The sequence below is a fragment of the Myotis myotis genome, unplaced genomic scaffold (genome assembly GCF_014108235.1).
Source record: "Myotis myotis isolate mMyoMyo1 unplaced genomic scaffold, mMyoMyo1.p scaffold_m19_p_1, whole genome shotgun sequence".
Taxonomy (NCBI): Eukaryota; Metazoa; Chordata; class Mammalia; order Chiroptera; family Vespertilionidae; genus Myotis; species Myotis myotis.
Window position 1 is genome coordinate 123,334,696 of NW_023416313.1, and position 25,677 is coordinate 123,360,372.

The 25,677-nt window shown below is 41.8% G+C and overlaps 1 protein-coding gene across 8 annotated transcripts in view; it reads left to right on the top strand.

The window, feature by feature from the left end:
• Positions 1–25,677, top strand: part of NRP1 (neuropilin 1) — a 183,185-nt gene that overhangs the window by 125,275 nt on the left and 32,233 nt on the right. For all 8 annotated transcript variants that reach the window (XM_036350799.1, XM_036350761.1, XM_036350768.1 and 5 more), the window contains 2 exons: positions 11,003–11,334; positions 16,878–17,022. In XM_036350799.1, coding sequence (XP_036206692.1) covers positions 11,003–11,334; positions 16,878–17,022 — 477 coding nt within the window. The remainder of the gene's footprint in view (positions 1–11,002; positions 11,335–16,877; positions 17,023–25,677) is intronic.

Below are 25,677 nucleotides of genomic sequence, written 5' to 3' on the forward strand. Positions count from 1 at the left end.
ACATGCAAATTAACTGTATCTTTGCTAGACCTTAAGCCACACCCACCAGCAAATCAGAGCGACTGTATGCAAATTAACCCAAACAAGATGGTGGCCAGCAGCCACGGAGCTGAAGCGAGCAGGAGGCTTGGTTGCTCCAGTGATGGAGGAAGCCAAGCTTCGCACCTGCTGCGGCCAGCTCTGAGCACCACTCAAGGCAACAAAGTTTCAATTATAGAAGATAAATAAACCCAAATTTTGAGATCAATCACTTGTTTCTCAGAAGGCATGGATAAAACTGCAATTCATTCATTCACTCATTCATTCAAAAATCAGCACGTGGAACACATTATGTTTTAGGCATATAAGACACAATAACCACGGGCCTAAATAGACACCTTTCAAAAGAGGACATTCAGAAAGCCAAGAGACATATGAAAACATGCTCAAAGTCACTAATCATCCGAGAGATGCAAATCAAAACAACAATGACGTACCATCTCACACCTGTTCAGAATGGCTATCATCAACAAATCAACAAACGACAAGTGCTGGAGAGGATGTGGAGAAAAAGGAACACTCGTGCACTGCTGGTGGGAATGCAGACTGGTGCAGCCACTATGGAAGACAGTACGGAATTTCCTCAAAAAGTTAAAAATGGAACTCCCATTTGATCCTGTGATCCCACTTCTAGGACTATATCCCAAGAAACCAGAAACACCAATCAAAAAGGATATATGCACCCCTATGTTCATAGCAGCACAATTCACCATAGCTAAGATCTGGAAACAGCCTAAGTGCCCATCAGTAGATGAATGGATTAGAAAACTGTGGCACACCTACACCATGGAATACTATGCTGCTGTAAAAAAGAAGGAACTCTTACCATTTGCAATGGCATGGTGGAACTCGAGAGCATTATGCTAAGTGAAATAAGCCAGTCAATGAAGGAAAAATACCACATGATCTCACTCATTCATGGATAATAAAGACCATTATAAACTTATGAACAAAAGTAGATACAGAGGCAGAGCTGCCTCAAACAAACTGTCAAACTACAGTGGGAAGGCCAGGGAGGGTTGGGGGCAGAAGGGGGTGGTAAGAGATCAACAGAATGACTTGTATGCATGCATATAAGCATAACCGATGGACATAAGACACTGGGGAGTAGGGGAGGCCAGGGGATTGTTAAGGACGGGGGAAAAAAAGGAGACATATGTAATAATCTTTGTAATACTTTAAGCAATAAAACAATTAAAAAAAATTGACACAATAAAAAATAAGTCCACCAGGGACACTTCTAATTTCTTCAGTTTTCACTATAAGGGGAACATGGCCTCTAAAATAAAATTTTCTCACTGGAGTGTCTGCTTGCCGGGCTTATTGTAAGTTCAATTTATTGTCTAACATGCACTGTCTAGTTATTGGATACCATTTAGTAAGCACTTACTCTAAACGAGGTATGTTACATATATTCTTTCGCTGAATCCTTATTATGGCTGAATTAAGTTTAATCTTTTAAAAATATGTATTTTTATTGATTTCAGAGAGGAAAGGAGGAGAGAGAAAGATGGAAACACCAATGATCAGAGAGACTCAATGATGGGCTGCCTCCTGCACTCCCCACATTAGGGATCAAGACTACAACCCAGGCATGTGCCCTGACCAGAATAGAACCATGACCTACTGGTTCATGGGATGCCACTCAACCACAGGGGCACACTGGCCAGACTGAAATAAGGTTAATCTTACTGACCAAGAAATGAAGGTCAGAGGGACTAAATGTCTTGCTTATGGTCACGTGTTCACTAATGGATCGTTCAGAGCCAAGCTTGGATGTCTGTGTACCTTCTATTCATGTGACCATCATTATAACATGATAGCTTCTTTAAGAGAGCCCGCCTCGATAATTATTTGGATTTTGTAGCTGTCTTACTAAAGAGAAAATATCTAAAATAAAGTAGGGGTCACAAATAACAAACTAGCCCTATGAGCCTAAAAGCAGTATCTTACTTGGAAAAACAAAACAAAACCGCAGGCTATATAGAATAGTTGTAAAATAGAATTTGCTATTTCAGATATCTGCTTAAGTAAGTCATTTAATCATTTTAAAAAATACAATATATTATTTGCCTCTTTACATGTGAAGACTCACACATTCTTATAATTAACTCTCAGGAAAATCCTTATGAAAATGAAAACAGCATTCAGGGCTAAATAAGTATTTTATTTAACTAAAAGGAGAGCCTGGAAATTCAGAGTTCAGACTAACACATTTAGAGTTTTTATAAAGTTTACCTCTTTTTTTTGTACAGTGACATGAGATTAAGTTGGAGTAATAGGACAGAAATTTCCACCTTGACTTTAAATGGTCTTGTTTCTGCAAATTTACAGGGATCTCTTAAATTTGTAATGCTCTGAAAATGACCTAGAACTTTCCCTTATATAACTTCTGAGAAAAAAATAAAGCCAAGGTTATATCTTACTTTTCAATGTTCTTTCCTCCTCCAAACCCTCCCACCCAATTCCTGCCTCCAAGGCCTTGACCTTTCTAAGTCTTAGGTCCTAAAACAATAAACATGCCTGTCTCTATGTTGGAAATAAATAACATTTTGGTAAGAAATCAGATGTCAGTTTTTACTTTCTAAAATGGGCTCTACTGTAAACAGTATAGTTTTATTTTTTCCCCCACTTAGTTTGTTCTTTTCTAAATTGCTTACAATTTCATGGAAAATTGCCTGGGTCACTTTTTTTTTTCCCCCTTCAAAAAAATCAGTATTTCCTTATATAAAAATAAAAACAATAGAGTTGGCCTTCATGAAATGAGAAATTAAATACCCTAAATAAGTATACTAATATAATGTTAAAAGATAGTTCATAGGCTTTTAAAAATTGTTTACTTTTCATTACTTTTAGTGAATCAGTTATTGATTCTGTTTTGAATTTTTAAACTTACTCTAAAGGTTACATTTTACTGCTCTTTTAGAAATGAAAACATTGCATTGTATTTATTTAAATGAAAGGGAACTCTGTCATGACTGCTATTTTCTTCAGAATGCCCCATGGACAAATCATAACAGTACTGATAGCCATACCAATACAGTGAGAATAACAGCAGGATCATTCTTTTCCTTCAAGGTCTGCCCTGACCTGGCCACTTTTTTTTTAGCTACTTAGTCTCTTAGAACTACACCTTCTTTATCTCTTAATTGGGTATAACCCACCTACTTGTAACAAATTTAACAGACTTTAAAGTCTTATAAATGCCAGAATAAGCAAATTAAAAAACTAGAAGTATTGCCCAATTAATTTTTAAAATTAGTATATTCATTCAACAAAAGATAGCTATTGAGACAACAGCTAAGAGAAAGTTGCCAAGGTAGTTAGTGAGTAAAAGGAGAAATTCTTGCAATTTAAACTCCTTAACTATAGTTCATGAGGTCACCTCTAGAATTCAACATTAAAAAGATAAAGCAGGAGGAGAACATTCCATACAATATGCAAATAGACCGAATGGCGGAACAACCAAACAACCGAACAACTGGTCGCTATGATGTGCGCTGACCACTAGGGGGTGCACGCGGAACATGGCGGCAGAGCACAGAACATGGCAGGCATCTGCTGTGGTGGGATGGTGGAGCAGGTGAGTTGGGGCACCAGACCAAGGTGTGGCGCTGGTCCCTGTCATCAGGGTGAGCCTTTGGTGGTTACTGAAAATTCTTTGCTCCTGTGCACCATGATGCCGTCAGGCACTCACACCTGCTGCCAGCACTGGCCCCTGCTCACACCCACTGCCAGCACCAGAGCCGCTGCTTGCACCCACTGCTGGCGCCCAGCCCTGATCGCTTAGGTGTTGTCAGTGGGTGTGAGTGGCAGCTGCCGGCCCAGATTTGCCCTAAGGGCTTCTCCACTTCCCCCTGCTCCTGAGGGCCAATCAGGGCAGCAGCCACTGCTCACACCCACTGCTGGTGCCAGCCTCAATTGCTCCGTGCCATCAGTGGATGCCAGCAGGGCCAGCGCCATCAGTGTGTGGGAGCGGCAGCGAGAGCAAGGCTGCAGGCAGACAGGGGACCTGGAGCCGTGGTGGGAGGGGCCAGATGGGAGCATAGAGGATGGGCTGAGACCTGCCCCTCTGCCCACCACAGCCTTGCCACCCACAGATTCTTTCAAGGTGCACAGATTTGTGCACTGGGCCCCTAGTTTACTATAAATCTACTAAGTACCTTTCAATGTGCCCAGCACTCAGGAGACAGGGATAAAAGGCAAGTCACTTGCCTTCATGGAGCTTACCATTTAGTGCAGTGGTCGTCAAACTGCGGCTCGTGAACCACATGCGGCTCTTTGGCCCCTTGAGTGTGGCCACGAAGTTTCAATCACACTGTACGTGCGCGCCCGCATGTGGTATTTTGTGGAAGAGCCACACTCAAGGGGCCACAGTTTGCCGACCACTGGTTTAGTGGAAAGCCGCCAGTTCACAAATACATACCACATACCAGCTGTGTTAAGTGCTTTGTATCCACGAGCTAATCCATTATCAGAACAGCCGTGAATGGTTATGTGAGAATGACATACACCATTTTCCAGAGAGAACTAAGGTTTTGAAAGGTACTAAATTGCTCAAAGAAATAAGCTAGTGCCATGGTTGGCAAACTGCGGCTCACGAGCCACATGTGGCTCTTTGGCCCCTTGAGTGTGGCTCTTCCTAAGCCTTAGGAGTACCCTAATTAAGTTAATAACAATGTACCTACCTATATATTTTAAGTTTAAAAAATTTAGCTCTCAAAAGAAATTTCAATCATTGTACTGTTGATATTTTGCTCTGTTGACTAATGAGTTTGCCGACCACTGAACAGCAAGTAGAATTTAAACTCAGGTTTGTCTAAATCAGTGGTTCTCAACCTTGGCTGCACATTAGAATCACCTGGGAATCTTTTTAAAATCCTGATTTCTGGGCCTCATCATCCGGAAATTCTGTTTCTTTGTTACTAATGTTGTGGCCCCACCCCATAACAAAGAAACAGAATTTCTGGAGGACGAGGCCCAGAAATCAGGATTTTAAAAAGATTTCCAGGTGATAGTAATGTGCAGCCAAGGTTGAGAACCACTGGTCTAAATTCAAATAAAAATGACCACATATATGCAAAATGACTTTCCCTGAATTTAAAAGTTTATATAAATCACTAGAGGCCCGGTGCACAAAAGTTTGTGCACTTGAGGGGTTCCCTCAGCCCAGCCTGTGCCCTCTTGCTGTCTGGGACCCCTCCAAGGATGTCCACCTGCTGGCTTAGGCCTGCTCCCTGGGGGATTGGGCCCAAGCTGTCAGTCAGACATCCCTATGGCAGCCCAGCAGCCCTCAGGGGATGTCCACTTACCAGCGGGGAGTAGACCTAAGCTGCAGTCGGACATCCTTAGTGCTGCAGAGGAGGCGGGAGAGGCTCCCGCCACCACCGCTGTGCTGGCAGCCATCAGCCTGGCTTGTGGCTGAGCAGAGCTCCCCCTGTGGGAGTGCACTGACCACCAGGGGGCAGCTCTGGCATTGAGCATCTGCCCCCTGGTGGTCAGTGTGTGTCATAGTGACCAGTCATTCCCAGACATTCTGCTTTTAGGGTCAATTTGCATATTACCCTTTTATTATACAGGATAGAGGCCTGGTGCATGGGTGGGGGCCGGCTGGTTTGCCCTGAAGGGTGTCCCAGGTCAGGGTAGGAGTCCCACTGGGGTGCCTGGCCAGCCTGGGTAAGGGGCTGCTGGATGTTTGCAGGCTGGTCACACCCCCTTCAGGGTGGGGGTCCCCACTAGGGTGGCTGGTCAGCCTGGGTGAGGGGCTGATGGCTGTTTTCAGGTTGGCCACAACCCCTTTAGGGTGTGGGGGTCCCCACTGGAGTGCCTGGCCAGTCTGGGTGAGGGGCTGATGGCCTTTTTCATTTTCATAAGGATTTTCCTGAGAGTTAATTATAAGAATGTGTGAGTCTTCACATGTAAAGAGGCAAATAATATATTGTATTTTTTTAAATGATTAAATGACTTACTTAAGCAGATATCTGAAATAGCAAATTCTATTTTACAACTATTCTATATAGCCTGCGGTTTTGTTTTGTTTTTCCAAGTAAGATACTGCTTTTAGGCTCATAGGGCTAGTTTGTTATTTGTGACCCCTACTTTATTTTAGATATTTTCTCTTTAGTAAGACAGCTACAAAATCCAAATAATTATCAAGGCGGGCTTTCTTAAAGAGGCTATCATGTTATAATGATGGTCACATGAATAGAAGGTACACAGACATCCAAGCTTGGCTCTGAACGATCCATTAGTGAACACGTGACCATAAGCAAGACATTTAGTCCCTCTGACCTTCATTTCTTGGTCAGTAAGATTAACCTTATTTCAGTCTGGCCAGTGTGCCCCTGTGGTTGAGTGGCATCCCATGAACCAGTAGGTCATGGTTCTATTCTGGTCAGGGCACATGCCTGGGTTGTAGTCTTGATCCCTAATGCGGGGAGTGCAGGAGGCAGCCCATCATTGAGTCTCTCTGATCATTGGTGTTTCCATCTTTCTCTCTCCTCCTTCCCTCTCTGAAATCAATAAAAATACATATTTTTAAAAGATTAAACTTAATTCAGCCATAATAAGGATTCAGTGAAAGAATATATGTAACATACCTTGTTTAGAGTAAGTGCTTACTAAATGGTATCCAATAACTAGACAGTGCATGTTAGACAATAAATTGAACTTACAATAAGCCCGGCAAGCAGACACTCCAGTGAGAAAATTTTATTTTAGAGGCCATGTTCCTCTCATAGTGGAATCTGATGAAAATAGAAGTGTCCCTGGTGGACTTATTTTTTATTCTGTTTTATATGCCTGGAACATAATGTGTTCCACGTGCTGATTTTTGAATGAATGAGTGAATGAATGAATTGCAGTTTTATCCATGCCTTCTGAGAAACAAGTGATCTCAAAAATTGACCCTTGAATTAAAAGTTACTATGTGAATTCAGCACTTGACTTCCAAACTCTCCAGAGCACAAGTTTTAATCTAATTTTTATAGATTTAAAGTATTCAAAAAATGCTTTTTTGAAATTTTTAATCCTGGGTAATCCAGTGTATACAATGATGTGTCATCCTATAGAGATACAAACAAGAATGTAGCAAACCATTCTACTTTATAGGTTATTGACAGATCAGGTTTTATCTTTTTGGCAAAGATGAAAATTGGTAAAATTAATCTTGTAGGGTAACTGCTTAATGTATGAGAACACACTACAACCTTGTATTTGTTATCCAGGCATGTATTAACTAGTGCTTCTGCACACATTAGTGTGTTCCTATGTTAATCAGAACTTCTCAGTGATGATCTCAGGCACCACAGCATCCAAAGATACTTTCTGAGTCATCAGGGGAAGAGTTAATTATGCTCATTCAGGTTCTTCCATCAACTGAAGTTATTACCTTCACATTCTTTGAAAATTGGTTAACTGAGTATTTGACTTATCAGTATATCTCAGTTTTCCCATTAAAGTACAAAGATTTTATTGTAAAATAATGTTAGTGAAAACAACCACCTCAATTCACCATCACAGAACTCATCTCTTCTTTTCATCTAGGACTGGTTTTAAGCTTTGCAAACAGTGTTACCAGGTAAAATATAAAATGTCCATTTAAGTCTTATGCAGATAAATGACAGATAATTTTTTAGGATAAGTATGCTCCATGCTATATTTGGGACATGCTTATACTAAAACATCATTCCTTATTTGTTTGAAATTCTAATTTAGCTTGGCATCATGTTTCTTGTTTTCTGTTTGTTTGTTTGTTTTGTTTTGTCTTTTTATCTGATTGCTTGTTTGCTAAATCTGGCAATACTTTTTGCAAAGGATTTGACATGTAGCCAGGCTGAAGTACATCTGACCCAGCCTACTACTATGGAAAATGAAATTAAATCCCTCTATCTCATTTACACCTTGAATTGTGGTTTGTTTGTTTGTTTTTTTCTCCCAAGAATTGCTGAAAGACTCTCAAAGTTTTCGGTCAAAGGTCAATCAAGGTTCCCTTTTACTGTTCTTTGTTGTTTTTGGATGAGACAGACAGACAGAAGGAATGGCAGTCTGTCCTCCATGTATTCGTTGGCCAAATAGAAGTTGGACATGCTAGGTTTGTGGGTTGTAAACTGCACCCTAGCCAGCTCTGCATTAGAGAAAGGACATTAATCTGGTAAAGGTTCTGCTATTGTTAAAATATTCAAGTTGTGTTTTTCTCCAAATGGTAACATCTGGTTTTGAATCAAGCAGGTGTGACCACACTGACTAAAAATGTGATTTCTATTTTTAACACTATAATTTTATATCCCCCCCACCCCCCGTAAAATAGTTTTTGTAAATCTTTTCATAAGCCCCATTGAATTTACAGTATTGTTAGTTTCCAGATCCCATCTAGGAAAAGGTGCTTTGAAAATGGACAGCTGCCTTTTATTGTGTTAATCATTTGATTCATTCACTGAATATTTGTTGAGCAAATACTATTTATAAAGCAAGGCACAAGGAATCGTAGAAAATTTTTAAATAGGATGTGGTTCTTCCATCAAGAGAACTTAAAATGTGGGGAGGCAAATAGCAGTCATCCAAGAAACTAAATGTGGCCATTGATATACGAGAAGACCTCCAGAAAAGGAAACTACCCCAGTTGGAGAGATGAGAATAACTGACATGGCATTTGAAAATGGGTCAAGATTTTAACTGGTCAGATAGCAGGAAGGGCAAGATGGAGGGAACAGAATGAAAGAAAGCCTCCCCATACCCCACACCCCTGGTGAAGGAGTTCTTCATTTCAGTTGCCTCTGTCTAAAGGGGTAAATGAGAAGAGGCTTTGCAAGGACATCTTATGGAAGGCCTGGCATCCTTGATTTAAAGTGCATGCATAAATATCACATAATCTTACTCATTTGTGGAATATAATGAACAACATAAACTGATTAACAAAAACAGATCCAGAGACAGAGGAGCATCGATCAGACCTCAGAGGGAAGGTAGGGGAGGGCAGGGATAAGGGGAAGAGATATACCAAAGGACTTGTATGCATGCATATAAGCCTAACCAATGGACACAGACTCTAGGAGGGTGAGGACATGAGTGGGGGGTTTGGAGGGCAAGGGGGGGATAAGGACACATATGTAATACCTTAATCAATAAAGAAAAAAAAGAAAGTGCATGCATAATTGCTATGTGAGTAGGCACAAAGTGTGTGAAAAGAAATGACATAATCTATACTGTATATCAATCCATGATCTGGAAAGTACCTCAATAATTAATTCTTAAGTTTCAACATATAACATGGACATAGTTTAACTGTATTAGATATATGCCTCTTTAGATGCTTATATCTTGAGACTAACTTTTGATTATATTATGCAGAATTGAGTTGTTTCAAAGAAAAATAGGTTATTATTCCTGTGCATGTCTTTGTTTGAGATGTATAATTTAGAAAGGAGAATAATTGAAGTATTGACCATTTTTTTTTTTGTGTGTGTAGTCATAATAATCTGGCCACTCAGTGTATATACAGGTATATATACATATATATATATATATATATACACACAGATATATATATATACACTAAAGGCCCAATGCACAAAAATTTGTGCACTCGGGGGGGACCCTCAGCCCAGCCTGTGTCCTCTCACAGTCTGGGACCCCTTGGGAGATGACCACCTGCTGGCTTAGGCCCGGGGGATTGGGCCTAAGCTGGCACTCAGACATCCCTCTCGCAGCCCAGGAGCCTTCAGGGGATGGCCACTTGCCAGCAGAGAGCAGGCCTAAGCTGCAGTCAGACATCCTTAGCACTGCTGAGGAGGTGGGAGAGGCTCCCACCACCACTGTACTGGAAGCCATCAGCCTGGATTGTGGCTAAGCAGAGCTCCCCTGTGGGAGTGCACTGACCATCAGGGGGAAGCTCCTGCATTGAATGTCTGTCCCCTGGTGGTCAGTGTGTGTCATAGTGACCAGTCATTCCCTGTTGTTCTGTTGTTAGGGTCAATTTGCATATTACCCTTTTATTATATAGGATAGAGGCCTGATGCACAGGTGGGGGCCGGCTAGTTTGCCCTGAAGGGTGTCCCGGATCAGGGTGGGGGTCCCACTGTGGTGCCTGGCCAGCCTGGGTGAGGGGCTGATGGCTGTTTGCAGGCTGGTCACACCCCCTTCAGGGTGGGGGTCCGCTGGGGTGGCTGGCCAGCCTGGGTGAGGGGCTGATGGGTGTTTGCAGGCTGGTCACACCCCCTTCAGGGTGGGAGGTCCCCACTAGGGTACCTGGCCAGTCTGGGTGAGGGGCTGAGGGCCTTGTTCAGGCTGTCCAAGCCGTCCAGCAATGGAAGCTCCCAGCCTCTCCTTTTTTTCTTTTCTTTTTTTTTTTTTATTTTGGGATTTATTTACCTTCTATAATTGAAACTTTGTAGCCTTGAGTGGAGCTCAGAACCGGCCAGGGTGGGTGGGAGAGAAGCTTGGCTTCCTCCATTACCAGGGGCAAAACCAAGCCTCCCGCTCGCTCCAGCTCCATGGCCACAGCTGGCTGAAAGCAGGTATCTGAGGTTTATTTATCTTTTATAATTGAAACTTTGTTGCTTTGAGTGGAGCTCAGAGCCAGCCGCAGCAGGCGGGAAGCTTGGCTTCCTCCATCATTGGGGCAACCAAGCCTCCTGCTTGCTCCAGCTCCATGGCTGTCCACCATTTTGTTTTTAAGCTCCCAATCAATTACTCAATGATTGATACCCTCATTATTCTCAGAAGCTACATGGGTTGCTATAGAAGATATAAAAAGATCTATGATGTTATTAATTGTCTTGGAAAAACTCAGAAAGGAGGGAAATGTATGTTCTTATTGAAATTTTTCTTTATTGAAATGTAGTATAAATGATACAAAGACTTAAACACTTATAGGCATGGATACAGAAAATGTTTTTACTTAATATGTCATATTCTTTCTAAGCATAAAATCATTTTACATTATCTATTTCATTTCACCCTCTAGATTATCCTTGCTCTGGAATGCTGGGCATGGTGTCTGGTCTTATTTCTGACTCCCAGATTACAGCCTCAAACCAAGGGGACAGGAACTGGATGCCTGAAAACATTCGCCTTGTGACTAGTCGCTCTGGCTGGGTACTGCCACCTGCACCTCATCCATACATAAATGAGTGGCTCCAAGTGGACTTAGGGGAAGAGAAGATTGTGAGGGGCATCATCATTCAGGGGGGAAAGCACCGGGAGAACAAAGTGTCCATGAGGAAGTTCAAGATTGGGTACAGCAACAATGGCTCAGACTGGAAAATGATCATGGATGACAGCAAACGCAAGGCTAAGGTAAGATTCAGGGACAGGGAGTAAATGGACTGCCAGGAGGAAGTCCTTCCTCACATCCTTGACTTTGCTCAAGGACCTTCGCCCTTTCCTGCGGAAGAAAGACTTCTTATTTCCTTTCATTCCTGAGATCAGTGACCCCCAATTCTAGGACAGACAGGATTGAGGTACAGAAAGTGATGTCCTAGATAAACATAGAAAAGAATTGCAATGCTGGTCACCTTTCCCTCCCTTAGGGTAGGCAAGTAGTTGAACACAGACAGGAGATAGAGTAACTATCCCTATGAGAATGGGGATCACGGAGTTGCCAGCAGCAACTGGGAAAAGACTTAAAATCTCTCAGTAGACTCTAATTTATCAGTTAACCCTCCCCTTCCTGTTCGATCTTCTTTCCTCCTTTAAATATATTTTTAAAATGTTTTAATTATGATAAAATATACATAACATAAAATTTACCTTCTTAACCTTTGTAGGTGTGTAGTTCAGTAATGTTAAGTATATTTATATTGTTCAGCAACCAATCTCCAGAACTTCCCCATCTTGCGAAACTGAAAGTTTGTGTCCATTAAGCAATAGCTACCATTTCCCATCTCCCCCAGTCCCTGGAAACCACTTTTCTACTTTCAGTCTCTATGGATTTGACAACTCCAACTACTTCATACAAGTGCAATCATATAATACAAGGTAGGGAAAAAGTAGGTTTACAGTTGTTAATATGCAAAACAGTTTATTTTTGTATTATCATTTATTGATTATTGTATTATTTTCCATATGAGCAACTATAAACCTACTTTTGCCTCACCCTGCATTTGTCACTTAGCATAATGTCTTCAAGATGATCCGTGTCAGAATTTCCTCTTGTTAAGGCTGAATAATATGCCATTGTATGTACATACCACATTTTGTTTATCCTTTCATCCATTGATGGACACTTAGATTGTTTCTACCTTTGACTATTGTAAGTAATGCTTAAGTATTTTTTTATGCATTGGAACCTTTTAAAATGCAGCTTGCTTTTGATCCAGTGAAAAGAGAAGTGAATCCCAATATGTAAAAAGCCAGGGGCCATCACGACTGAAACAACTGGATGGACGACCAAAAAACAGGCTGTGTGGGGTGACCAGGCTGGCAAGGGGATTAGTGAGGGATGACCAAGCAATTGAACACCAGGCTGCATGGGGCGACCAGGCCAGCAGGAGGGTTAGTGAGGGATGACCAAACAACTGAACAGCAGGCTGCGTGAGGTGACCAGGGAGGAAGTGGGGGGCAGTTGGGGGTGACAAGGCCCATGGGAGGGTAAGTTGGGATTGACCAGGCTGGCAGGGAGGGTAGTTAGGTGCAATCAGGCAGGCAGGCAGAGGCAGTTAGGGGCCATCAGGCAGTCAGGCAGGTGAGCAGTTAGGAGCCAGTGGTCCCAGATTGTGAGAGGGATGTCCGACTGCCGGTTTAGGCCCGTTTCTGACAGAAACGGGCCTAAACCGGCAGTCGGACATCCCCCAAGAAGTCCCGGATTGGAGAGGGTGCAGGCTGGGCTGAGGGGACCCCCCCTGTGCACAGGGCCTCTAGTCTCAATATAAAAACATTCCAATGTTCAACAGAACATGTGGTGTGATATTTTTTAACCAAACAGATGTTCTTTAGTGATTAGGTTTTTCTTAGGGTGATTATTAAATTTATTTGAATTTCCTGAGTACACAATGCCAACTAGGAAAGGAGTATGTTGGGTGACCCAGAAGCTGGTTTGAGACTAAAATAAGTAACAAACCATAGACATTCAATGCTATATGCGGTGAAGGATTTGTATTCAGCTAATGAAACTTCTCACACCCCAAACAACTGGCTTTTTGTTCCATCCTTCCCAGCCCCACTTTGTCCAGGACCTACCCCTTTTGTGAAAAGAAGATTCTAGCTAATTGGAGGGAATATTGTCTTTGGTCCCATTCTAGGCAAGTGTGGGAATGTGGCTTAATATATGACTCAAGCAAAGGTATGGCAGGCAGGAAATCAAAAGTTGGGCAGTGTAGTCAGCTCCACTCTGTCAGACACAGAGCTCTGCAGAGACTTCCCTCTCCCCAACTGGCTGCAGGTCAGCCACTGACAGGGATGATGCTGTCAGAAGTGAAAGAAGTTCACTTCCATCTCACTCTCATTAACTTGTGATTTCTAAAACATTGTCAGAGTTATTGTCATCTGTGTGTAGATATTTTCTTTCTTGTGTCCATTTCATTTTCCATTTTATGTCTGCCCCTCTTGTTTTGGTGAGAGAAAAAGTAAAATAAACAGAAAACTGCAATTCTCCCTAAGAGTCAATCTCTGAAGGAGTCATGAGCCTTGTGACTTTATCACAAAGTGTGCTGGAAATCAACAACTTCCTGGAGCTGCTGTCATATGGCAGTGTGTGCTGTAGTGACATGTTCTTCAATACTAGGGTTCTCAGACAGAAAGATAACAAAGTACCGTAACCTCTGAAAAGATGCACCATATGCTTCCCTGTGTTGTCCAATGCACATATCTGCTATCAAGTCTAAAGCTATCACTCTTTTGTAATACATTGCATATAGAATTCCATAAGAAGGCAACACACAGTTTTCAATTTTAACAAAAAAGTTCCATTCAAGATTGGTTGAATGTGTTTAATTTTATTCCTAAAATATTATTATTTTTTTATCATCATTCTATGGTATTTAAAACCATGAAACTTCTAAGTTGTTTAGATAGAGCTTAATAAGTTACCCCTAAATGTCCTTTCCCAGAAATAAAATAATTTTATGAGAAAAGATACTGGTAAAACCTTCAACTTAGAAGCAGTACATATTTATAAATGGTATAAAGATATTTAAAACAAACTATATTTAAACTTATAAATGAAGGTTACCTCCTTAGGATGCCATGTCCCTTATATGTAACAGTAAAATGAGTACTATTTTGTGAAATGAAATAGCACTTCAATGGACTTAAAATCTTCTATGCCCTCTCCTTGCTTCCTACTCAAATGATGGACAAGATATATCAGTCTTTGTATTAACTAGACTTTTCAGGAGCACATAAAAGATCTAAATACACAAAGCCCTTTTCTAAAACATGATTAGTAAAAGGACACAGATTTTTTTATAAATGATCTCATGCTAATAAAATTAACCCAGCTCTGCCCAGCCAGTGTGCTTAGTGGTTGAGCGTCGACCCATGCACCAAGAGGTCACTGGTTCCATTTCTAGTCAGGGCACATGCCCAGGTTGCAGGCTCAATCCCCAGTGGGAGCCATGCAGGAGGCAGTTGATGTGTTTATCTCTCTTTTCCTTTCTATCTCTCTAAAATCAATAAAAACATATTTTTAAAAACAATTAGCACTGTTGTATATGGCTCTACATTGCTAATATTCTTCCCAGTTCATCTCTGACAGCTTTTATAATGTATTTACATTGTGCCAATTTTTTGCTCAAGTTAAAATTAGGAGAAGAGTCTGGGACATAAGAAAGAAAATATCTACACACATATGATAAAAACTCTGAAAATATTTTAGAAACCACAAGTTAAAAGAGTGCTTTTCTTCTATGATTGTTGAAGCTATGTTATTAGTATATTAGAGGCCCGATAGACAAAATTCATGCAAGAGTAGGCCTTTCTTCCCCCAGCTGCCGTCAACAGCTTCCCTCTGGCACCTGAGACCCAGGTTTCCCTCCCTCCAGCTGCTGGCAGGCACCTAGGACCCGGGCTTCCCTCGCAGCCCCGGCTTTGTCCAGAAGGACGGAAGGACGTCTGGTCTAATTAGCATATTATGCTTTTATTGTTATAGATTACTCTTAATTGATGATACTTAATAGAGCTTAACAATAATATATGTCAGATTCTCAATTACTGGCAACAACTGTAATTCTATCAAGAATGTAGAACCCCAGCCAATAGGGAATTTACTCTTGAAAATAATAGAAGGAAACCTTAATTGAGAGAAGTGGGTCTATGTTAGTCATGTACTTTGAAATTCCTGGAGGCTTTTCTGAGTCAGAAAGGACCAATTAATTTACTTCTAGAACTCAGAAAAGCCCTGGTTATGTCACAACCTACTCAATCTGTCTATCTCCTCTTACATGTGTCTCCTGTTTTGCCATGATGTTTCCACCACTGAAAGATAGCTTCTTTGGCTGCTTTATGACAACTGTTAGGTATGGTTCCCACTCCTGCTGACAAGCCTGGGACTGGCCATCCACTCGGTCTGATCTACCAAGCTTAGTAGCCTAGAATGAGATAATTTAAAGAAAACAATGAAACTAAGTGTGTGGACATGGGCAAAGAACTCAATTCCCTGATCCTCAATGTTTTCATTTATTGAAATGATGACATTTGACTAGATTATTTCTAAGGGCTGAGGCATCATGGCATTGTAAGAGTGAAGGGCACCAGTTCAGACTGCCCACATTTGAATCTTAGCTCTATCACTTACCATATGGCCATGAGAAGGTTGCTTGACCTCTCTGTGGTTCACCTGTAAAACAGGGGTAATAATAGAACCTACCTTGTGGAGTTGTCTAGAGGATTAAATGAATTAATATATTTTAAGCACTTTAAACAATACCTTTCACCAGTAAACATCTTAGGTTATTTGACATATAAAAGGCCACTCCTAATGTTAAAGCAATTTGATTTTTCTAAACTTGCCTCTCCCCGCTTCTCCCATTCTGGACTGGATTAAAAATGGTGTAGGGAGAAGAGGATATATAGTGAGGCTTATCCATTTCTAAAAAAAGAAAAGAAGCCTAGTCATTGCTCCATTTGCTTATGATTCCACTCAAAGATTTTGACCTTCCTGTCAATGTGAAAAAGGAAAATAAAATAATTTAGCAGCAGCACTGGCAATGAATAGCCTAGCTCCTGAAAATATGTCACTGACTTCAACTTAGAAATGCGCTTGACAAAGAGGTGCAATTCAACCCATTCATCAGAACATCACTTAACAGACAGGGCTCTTGTTCTCTTTCTGAGAAAAGGAGGTCTTTTATCTACAGATACTACCAAGTGCTGGAACACCTTATGTAAACAGAATTTTAAGGCATTGGAATAACACAAGTTCTTGAGTAAACAGCATTTGCACTGCATTAAATTTACTATTTCCTTCTTCAGCAATTTAATTCATCCCTCTTCTAAAGGACCCACTGATTGAAGAGAATGTAACAGGAGTAGTTATTGAAAATATGGTGTCTATTATAAGCTCTGAAAAGTGGCAAGTTCTCTTCCTGAATTATAGTTCTCCAACCTCAAGGAAGTGGTTAAAGTGTCGCTTCTCCGAGGCATGTAAACATATCATTTAAAAACATGTCTCATGATTGCTTCTGGTATAGCCTCAGGGCATACTCTAGTTTCTGAGAAATGACATCTATCACTTCTTAAAGAAGTCGAATTGTTTTTTCCTTTCTCATTTATGAAATGAATGTCAGGCATTTACAAAGTGGTAGAATGATCCCTATTTCTCTGCTCTATTAAGAGACCAAAGGAGAGACTCTTCTGCTGAATAGGTGGTTTTATTAATAACTGGTATTTTTCATACTTCACAGTCTTTTGAAGGCAACAGCAATTATGATACGCCTGAGCTACGAACTTTTCAACCTCTTTCCACACGATTCATCAGGATCTACCCTGAGAGAGCCACTCATGGTGGACTAGGGCTAAGAATGGAGCTACTGGGCTGTGAAGTGGAAGGTAATTACAATTTCCAAAGTCCCTTTAACTTTCCCAGTTTTGTTTTGTTTGGTTTTGTTTTTTATTGATTAAGGTATTACATATGTGTGCTTACCCCCCTCTACTTCTCCCCCTCCCACTGCTCATGCCCTCACCCCCTGGTGTCTGTGTCCATTGGTTATGCTTATATGCATGCATACAAGTCCTCTGGTTGATCTCTCCCCCTTCCTCCCACCCTCCCCTATCTTCCCTCTGAGGTTTGAGCATATGATCAATGCTTCTCAGTCTCTGGATCTATTTTTGTTCATCAGTTTATGTTGTTCATTATAATCCACAAATGAGTCAGATCATGTGATAGTTATCTTTCTCTGACTGACTTATTTTGCTTAGCATAATGCTCTCCAGCTCCAAGGACATATGAAAACATGCTCAAAGTCACTAATCATTCAAGAGATGCAAATCAAAACAACAATGAGGTACCATCTCACACCTGTCAACAAACAACAAGTGCTGGCAAGGATGCAGAGAAAAAGGAACCCTCTTGCACTGCTGGTGGGAGTGCAGACTGGTGCAGCCACTGTGGAAAACAGTATGGAATTTCCTCAAAAAACTAAAAATGGAACTCCCATTTGACCCAGTAATCCCATTTCTAGGAATATATCCCAAAAAACTAGAAACACCAATCAGAAATGATATATGCACCCCTATGTTCATAGCAGCACAATTTACCATAGCTAAGATTTGGAAACAGCCTAAGTGCCCATCAACAGATAAGTGGATTAAAAAATGGTGGTACATCTACACAATGGAATACTATGCTGCTGTTAAAAGGAAGAATCTCCTACCATTTATAACTTTCCCAGTTTTAAAAAAATTTCCTTTTTTCATGCTATATGCCCCCAAAGACTTAAAAATTGCAGTATTTTCACCTAGGTGGTCCTCTCTGTGCCTGCTAAGCTCAACATTTTAGCACACTCTCTGGAACATTCTAATCTTCAAACTAGTGCCTCCAGAATCCTACTTTTGTCTTGGTCACTTACATAACTTCCTCAGATTCAGTGGGGTTGTCTCCTTTGACTTCTTAAAAAAATAATTTATTGAAATAAAATTTACATAACATAAAATACACCATTTAACAATAAACAATTTAGTACATTCACAATTATTTGTGCTACCACTACCTCCATCTAGTTCTAAAACATTTCCATCACTCTAAATAAAACTCCTTATCCATTAAACAGTTTTGCCCTACCTTCATCTCCCCCAACCCCTGGCAACCACCAATCCCTTTGATGCGTTTAGTATTGTTTAGAAGTCTGTGTCTAATCTAGGTTTCTGTATGCGGTGTTGACTATCATTGCATACCAGCAGGAAGCAGCATTTGGTAGACTGCAACATCAACACATTCTCTTCAATGAATTTCTTAGGCTGCTGCAGGGACACAAAACTTTACATGAGCTAATGAATGTGAATATACAGTGAGGTCTATTTAAGGATGTTACTGCATAAATTTATGTTATCATATGAAGGACATATCAAGGACAAATTCAGTCCCCACATGGATCTCAGAACAGTTCTCTCCTCTGCATTTTTATCACATTATACTAATAAAAGGGTAATATGCTAATTAGACTGGGAGACTGACCATCTTCCGACCATCCAACTTCCTTCTGGACAAAGCCACAGTGGTGGGGGCCGAGGCAGAGGTGGCTAGGGGCGATCAGGCCTGCAGGGGAGGGAAGTTGGGGGCCATGAGGCTGGCAGGGGAGGGCAGTTGGGGGCCATCGGGCCAGCAGAGGAGCAGTTAGGTGGTGACCAAGCCAGTAGGCAGGCAAGCGATTAGGAGCCAGTGGTCCCGGCTGGAGGGATGTCTGACTGCTGGTTTAGGCCACATCTAGGCCTAAACCAGCAGTTGAACATTCTCTGAGGGGTCCCAGATTGCAGAGGGTACATGCCAGGATAAGGGACCCCCCTATGCACGAATTTCGTGCACTGGGCCTCTAGTAATATATGAAATCAGTGTTTGAAAATTTGATATGATAGTTGCTTATTATACCACTTAATGATTTTTTGTACATTAAAATGTCCACTGCCTTACATTTAGGCATCAATGAGTAATCTTATACCAACTTCTTCATCTCTGTAAAGGTCTTTCTCCAAGTTAGCTCAAAGAATGGCTATTGCTAATACCCAGATCTTAATCAATTCAGCATGTGCTCACAATTGTTTGAAGAATTCTTTTTTACTATCACCTTCTATAGTTTCAAAATTATGTGTGTTTTCAGCTACCCAAATGTAATTACATTTCTGAGCACATTAAATATGCACTATAAATCTTAAGCTATGAATCACCATACTAGTGAATAATTCATAGCTACTTTTCTATGTGTTTATTTTAAAACAAGCTATCATCTGTCATTCTTTATTGTGTAGATGTTTCCACATCTGTAATCAGACCTCTGAATTATCTACTCACTATCAACACAGCCCAAAAAAGACCATGTGCCAGGTCTCTGGCAAAGATGCCAAGAAAAAGAAGGATGGGCACATTGAGTGAACTGCAGACTCATTCATTCAATTTACTGAGAAAATGTGGTCATCTGAAAAAGGGAGTCTGCTGCTTTGAGACAGGTCTTTAGCTTGGATTCTGATCCAAGGAATTACACTGATTTAGGAGGTAGAATGAATGGATGGTTAAAAAGACTGAACCTAGTGGCAGTTTGCCAGTGTCAACTCTATAGTGAGGTAGAAGCTGTTGAAAGGATTTGCTGCAGATATTTCCAAGCTCTCACAAAAGTGTGCAAGTTATCCTGAGCCATGTGAGAAACCAATATTAGGGAAAGTAATGTCAAAGCTTTAAACACGATTTATGAAAGGGAGTGCCTTTTTTCTTCTTTAAATTGATTATCAGATATTTTATTAAATATCTACTTTGTGCCTTTTTCTACTGGAGATATTTAGAGATATACAGAAAGAGGATATGATCCATCCCAGCGTTCCCTGAATATCCATCCTATTTGGACTAGCACTTATATTTCAGAAAAATTAGAGAACCACAGAAGATAAATTATTTTAAAGTATTAAAATTAGGGCATGGAAATCATTTGCTTTCTCCTTTTTTTTTCAGTTTAATCTTGGTACTATTCTGGACCACCGCCAATGTAGAACACCTCCTTTGTAAAAACTGTAAGGAATGCAACAAAACAAAACAAAACAAAAAACCAACAAACTGAAAAAAAAAAAAACACAGTTTTAAATACTTAAAAGTTGCACATAATCAAGAGCAAGGAGATCTTAGCAAAGACAAGCATCTGGATTGCCAGAAAGGGTGCTATTAATTCAGTGAAAATAATAAGTAGACCCTGGGGGCCTCAGGTCCAGATGGTGGCATAGGGAGGTGCTGTGCTTACCTCCTCCCATAACCACATCAAAAGTACAACTAAATTATAGAACAATCAACCTGGAGAACCACCTGCAGACTAACTGAACAGAAGTACTATAGCTGAGGATATAAAGAAGTCGTCACATTGAGACCAGTAGGAGAGGTTGAGACACAAAATACGCTGGTTCCACACCCATGTGTGGCAATTAAGAATTGAGAGGGATTTTTGGCTGCAGAGATTCCCTCTGAGGAGTAAGGAGTCTCAGCCCCACATTGGACTCCTGAGCCCAGAGCTAGTGCCAAGAGGAAGAGCCCTCATAACATTTGGCTGTGAAAATCAGGGGTAATTTCATCTATGTGGGTGAGACAGAAGGCTTCTGGAAACACAGGTGTCCTCTTAAAGGGGATATGTACAGACTCTCTCACTCATAGGCACTCACCCTGAGGTCCAGCAAAGGGAGAGTGGTGGGAGGAGCCAAAGAGATTTACTGGTAGAGGCTGGATTTTGTGGCTTTGAAGAGAGAGATGAAGAGACAGTGCAATGCCCCCCCCCCACAATCCCCATCCCCCTCCGCCCCCTACACACACAGGCAAACAGGCCAGCAATATCTATCCTGTGTTGAGCCCTCCCCCCACAGGGCCTGTGGGCATAGGTGGGCACTAAATCTGAATCCAACTTAACCTGGTGAACACCACTCACCCCACCATGGTGATTCCCTGAGACCCTGTCCCACACAACTCTCCCGTTGCCACAGTGCCTTCAGGAGCTGGCAGCTGGACTCATCCAGAACATTAGCAGGAGCTCTTTCAGCCACAGGCAATCAGCCTGGGCCTATACTCCAGTCATTCTTAAAAACCCTCAAAGGTATGCAGGCCACAGGAAGGAGGCACCTAGCCTCCATGTGCACTGTGCCTTTTGATGAGTGGACCCAAGCTTGATACTGGCACAAAATCTGAATCTGCATTAACTGGTGGACACCCCTTACTCCACTCTGATAATTTCCTCAGACCCCACCCAATTCCCTACACAGCCAGGCGCTCTTTCAGTGGCAGGCAGCTGGTTTGTACTTTAGTATTTCTTAAAAATTCTCAAATGTGAGGCCTAAAGCAGGTGGCAACTAGGCTCTAGTGCCCTGTATCTCTTGATGAGTGGCCCCAGACTCTACACTGGCACCAATATGACTCTGCATTAACCTGGTGAATACCATTTACCCCATCTATCTCACTGACTGCATGAGGTTCTTTTAGCAGCTGTGCACTACAGGCATCTGGGAGGCTGTAAATGTTCTTGGCATAAACTTTGCTGAGTGGCCCCAGGTAATTTACTGGGGGCAGCCAGCATCAGTTTAGTTTGCAGCATGGCCTCTTCTACACACCTCCAATAGAAGACAGGTATCTAACACCAAAGGTAGCTTTGTAGTTTATTCCAGGTCCCCCCAGGTCAGCCATAAGCAGAGTCTGACATTGGCCTGAACTAGTTTCTCCTAAGGAGTCCCAGAACCAACACCCTAGTGTCTGGCATCAGATCATAACAGAGCACCACCCAATTAGCTCTATAAATGGCAAACCAAACATGTGGTCTCAGTGGGTAACAGAGTCTCACTGTGGCAAATCCTGCTCCATGGAATGACCCTAACACAGCAGCTTGTACTTTGTGGTCAAGTCCAGTCCTTACAAGCAGTCGGTCTGAGGGGTAACCCAACTCACCACATGTCAACAGCAATCAAGGTTCAACTACAACAGAACAGCACACACAATTGATACAAGGTACATTCCTGGAACACCCAGCTCAGGGGATCAGGAAGACTGTGCCACTGGTCCCAGAAGACACCTACAACATAAAGCCACCCAGCTAACACTGGGAGCCATAGAAGATCTACCTGACAAATAAAAGCAGACACAGAGAGGAGACTATGAAACATGTCTCAAAAAAATAGGAGAAACCCTAGAAAAAGAATGAAACTAAACTGAGGCAAGCAATCTACCAGGTACAGAGTTTAAAACAATGCTTATAAGGATGCTCAGGAACTCAAGGGAAGAATAGAGGAACACAGTGAGGATGTCACACAAAGAAAGAGTAAGCATATATAAGGATATAGAAAACAAAAAGTAACCAGTAAGAAATAAAACACACACACACAAAATAAACAATGCTGAAATGAAGACTACACTGCAAGGAATCAACAGCAGATTAGAAGAAGCAGAAGATTAAATCAGTAATTTGGAAGATAGGTAGCAGAAAACATAGAATTTAAATAAGCAAAAAAAAAAAAAAAGAATTGGTTAAAAAGAGGATATTTTAAGGGACTCTTGAACCACACTTACCATAACAATACATCATGGACTACCAGAAGAAGAGAGCAAAAGATTAAAAACCTATTTGAATAAAGAATGACTGAAAACTTCCCTAACCTGGCACAGAAAATGAACATACAAGTCAAAAAAGTGCAGAGAATCTCAAACAAGATGAACCCAAAGAGCCCAAACCAAGAAACATCATACTTAAAATGGCAAAATTTAAAGACAGACAGAATCCTAAAAGCAGCAAGAGAAAGACAGTTAGTTACCTACAAGGGAACTTCCATAAAACTGATTTTTCAACAGAAACTTTGCAGGCTACAGATATTTACACAAAATATTTAAAATAATGAAAAACAAGGACCTACAACCAAGACTATCATTTAACGTTGAAGGAGAGAGGAAAATAGAGGAGGTGAAAGGTATACTAACATTCTCCCAAGATCAAATTGGAATTACAACTAAAATACAGAATAATCAACCTGAATAACCAACTGAGACTATCTGAACGAAAGTCTTATAAACAAGGATTTACAGAAGAAGCATATCCAGACTGGTAGAAAGTTCAGAGATGCTCCCACATGCCCCAGCTCCCACATGCCCTACCCCACCACAGCTGCAAAGGTCCCCTGAAGAACATGGGGTTTCAAGCCCATACCAGGCTCCTCAGCCCTGAGCACCATAGTTGAGAAAAGGCACCCACATAGCATCTGGTTGTAAAAATCAGTGGGGATTCTGTCCTCCAGGGAGAGGCAGGAGTCTTTTAGAGACACAGGTCTTAAAGGGCCAATGCACAAAATCTCATTCACAGCCAACTCACCCTGGGCTCCTGCAGAGGAAGAGTGGAGTGGAATAGAGCCTGTAAAGAGAGACTGGGGCTTTGGGCTCTGGAAAGAGAGCCAAAGGGACAGCTGCCAAAATAACTGTTACTGAGTCCCTCTCCCATGTTGCATACATAATTTTTCTTGGGTGGAGCACTCTCCCCTTTACAGCATCAGCCTGAGGAATGCAATAGCCCCACCTTCTGAACTCTTTGTTGCCCCACACTGCAGAGCTCATGCCTTGCTGAAGAGTCAGCTTTCTACGCTGGAGTGTAGAGGTCTGGGCAGACTCAGTTGTGTTGCTTTGGGATGGGAGCCATTCCCCCTATTTTTTTTCTGAAAGCTTGACTGGTGGCTCTGCCTCATAGAATATCTGCTAGCCTCACCCTCTGAGCTTCCAGCAGACAGCAGGCCCAGCCTCCTGACTCCTGGTGGCCCCACCCTGCCAAACACAGACATGCCAGATATGAATCCAAGACAGACTGAGTTTTGCTGGGGTCACTCCCCTAACCTTCCCCCAAGCCTGACTGGCAGCTCCCTCTCATGGGAGATCCACTAGCTCACCCTCTTGACTTCTGGAGGCTCTACCCTGCTGAGCTTGGGCTCTAGGCAGAATCTGAGACAGACTGAACTATGTAGCTCTAGGAAAGAGTCAATTTTTGCTCTCACATACCAGACCAATACAGAGCCTTTCCTTCACATGTCAAAATCTTGGTCTGTTTGGACCTGATAAACTCTGCTTGGCTTTGCCCTGATGAGTTCCTGAGATCCCTACCTCACCACAGAGAATTGTGGGCACTCAGTGGGGAATAGCTAGACTTGGTATACCCTGGGGCTTTTGCTGAGTGGCCTCAGACCCAACACTGGCACCTAGTTTGAACCTGAATCAATCTAGTGAACTCCACTTACCTGGTGACTCACTGAGAACCTACTTCATGCAACTTGAATACCACCAGAGGCTATTTCAGTGACTGAGCCTAAGAGGCAGCCAACAGGCAGAAGCAGGCAGAGGCAGATCTTGGAATGCCTTGGGTCTTCTGTTGACCTGCCCCTGGGATCAGTTTTGTTGGAAGCCATCCTTGGTGCACAGTTTGGTCCTTACAATGTATACCAAGCCAGCAGAGGCAGTCACAAACTGTAGAATGCTTTGTAGCTTCAAACAGGTTTCACAGGGCAAGTCACTAGCAGCATCTGACATTGACCTGCACCAAAGTCTCTCCCAAGAGGCCCTAAAACCAACACACCTGGTGGCCAGCTTCAGACATCAGAGCAGGATCTGATAAGCTTCACAAATAGAATATCCAAAGGTAGATCTTGGCAGGCACCAGACCCTGCTGAGGAAAATTCTGTTTCGTGTGGTCAATACCTGCACAGCACCTCATGCACTATGGTCAGGGTCTGTCCTCAGAGTTAGCCAATCTAAGGTTGTCCCCATCACAAATGGACCAGTAGGAATCAAAACTCCAATACAACAGGAGAGCCCACATAACACACACAAGGGACATTTTTGGAGCACCCAGCTCAAATGATCAAGGAGATTGCGACACTGGGTCCCAGAGGACACCTACTACATAAGTCCACACTATCAAGACTGGAAATCATAGCAAATCCATAGAAACAAACACAGAGAAGCAGTCCAAATGGGGAGAAAAAGTAACATACCCCAAATGAAAGAACAGAAGAAATCTCCAGAAAAAAAGAGGTAAATGAAATGGAAGAAAGCAATTTACCAGATATAGAGTTCAAGAATAATGTTTTTCCCCTATGTTCATAGCAGCACAATTTACAATAGCTAAGATTTGGAAACAGCCTAAGTGCCCATCAGCAGATGAGTGGATTAAAAAAACTGTGGTACATCTACACAATGGAATACTATGCTGCTATTTAAAAAAAGTAACTTTCCCCATTGGCAACAGCATGGATGACATGGAGAACATTATGCTAAGTAAAATAAGCCAGTCGGAGAAAGAAAAATATCACATGATCTCACTCATATGTGGGATATAATAAACAACATAAACTGATGAACAAAAATACATCCATAGACAAAGAAAAACTGAACAGGCTGTCCAACTTCAGAGGGAAGGCAGGGGGAGGTAGGAGGGGTAAGAGGTAAACCAAAGGACTTGTATGCATGCATATTAGCATAACCAATGAACATGGACACTGGGGCAG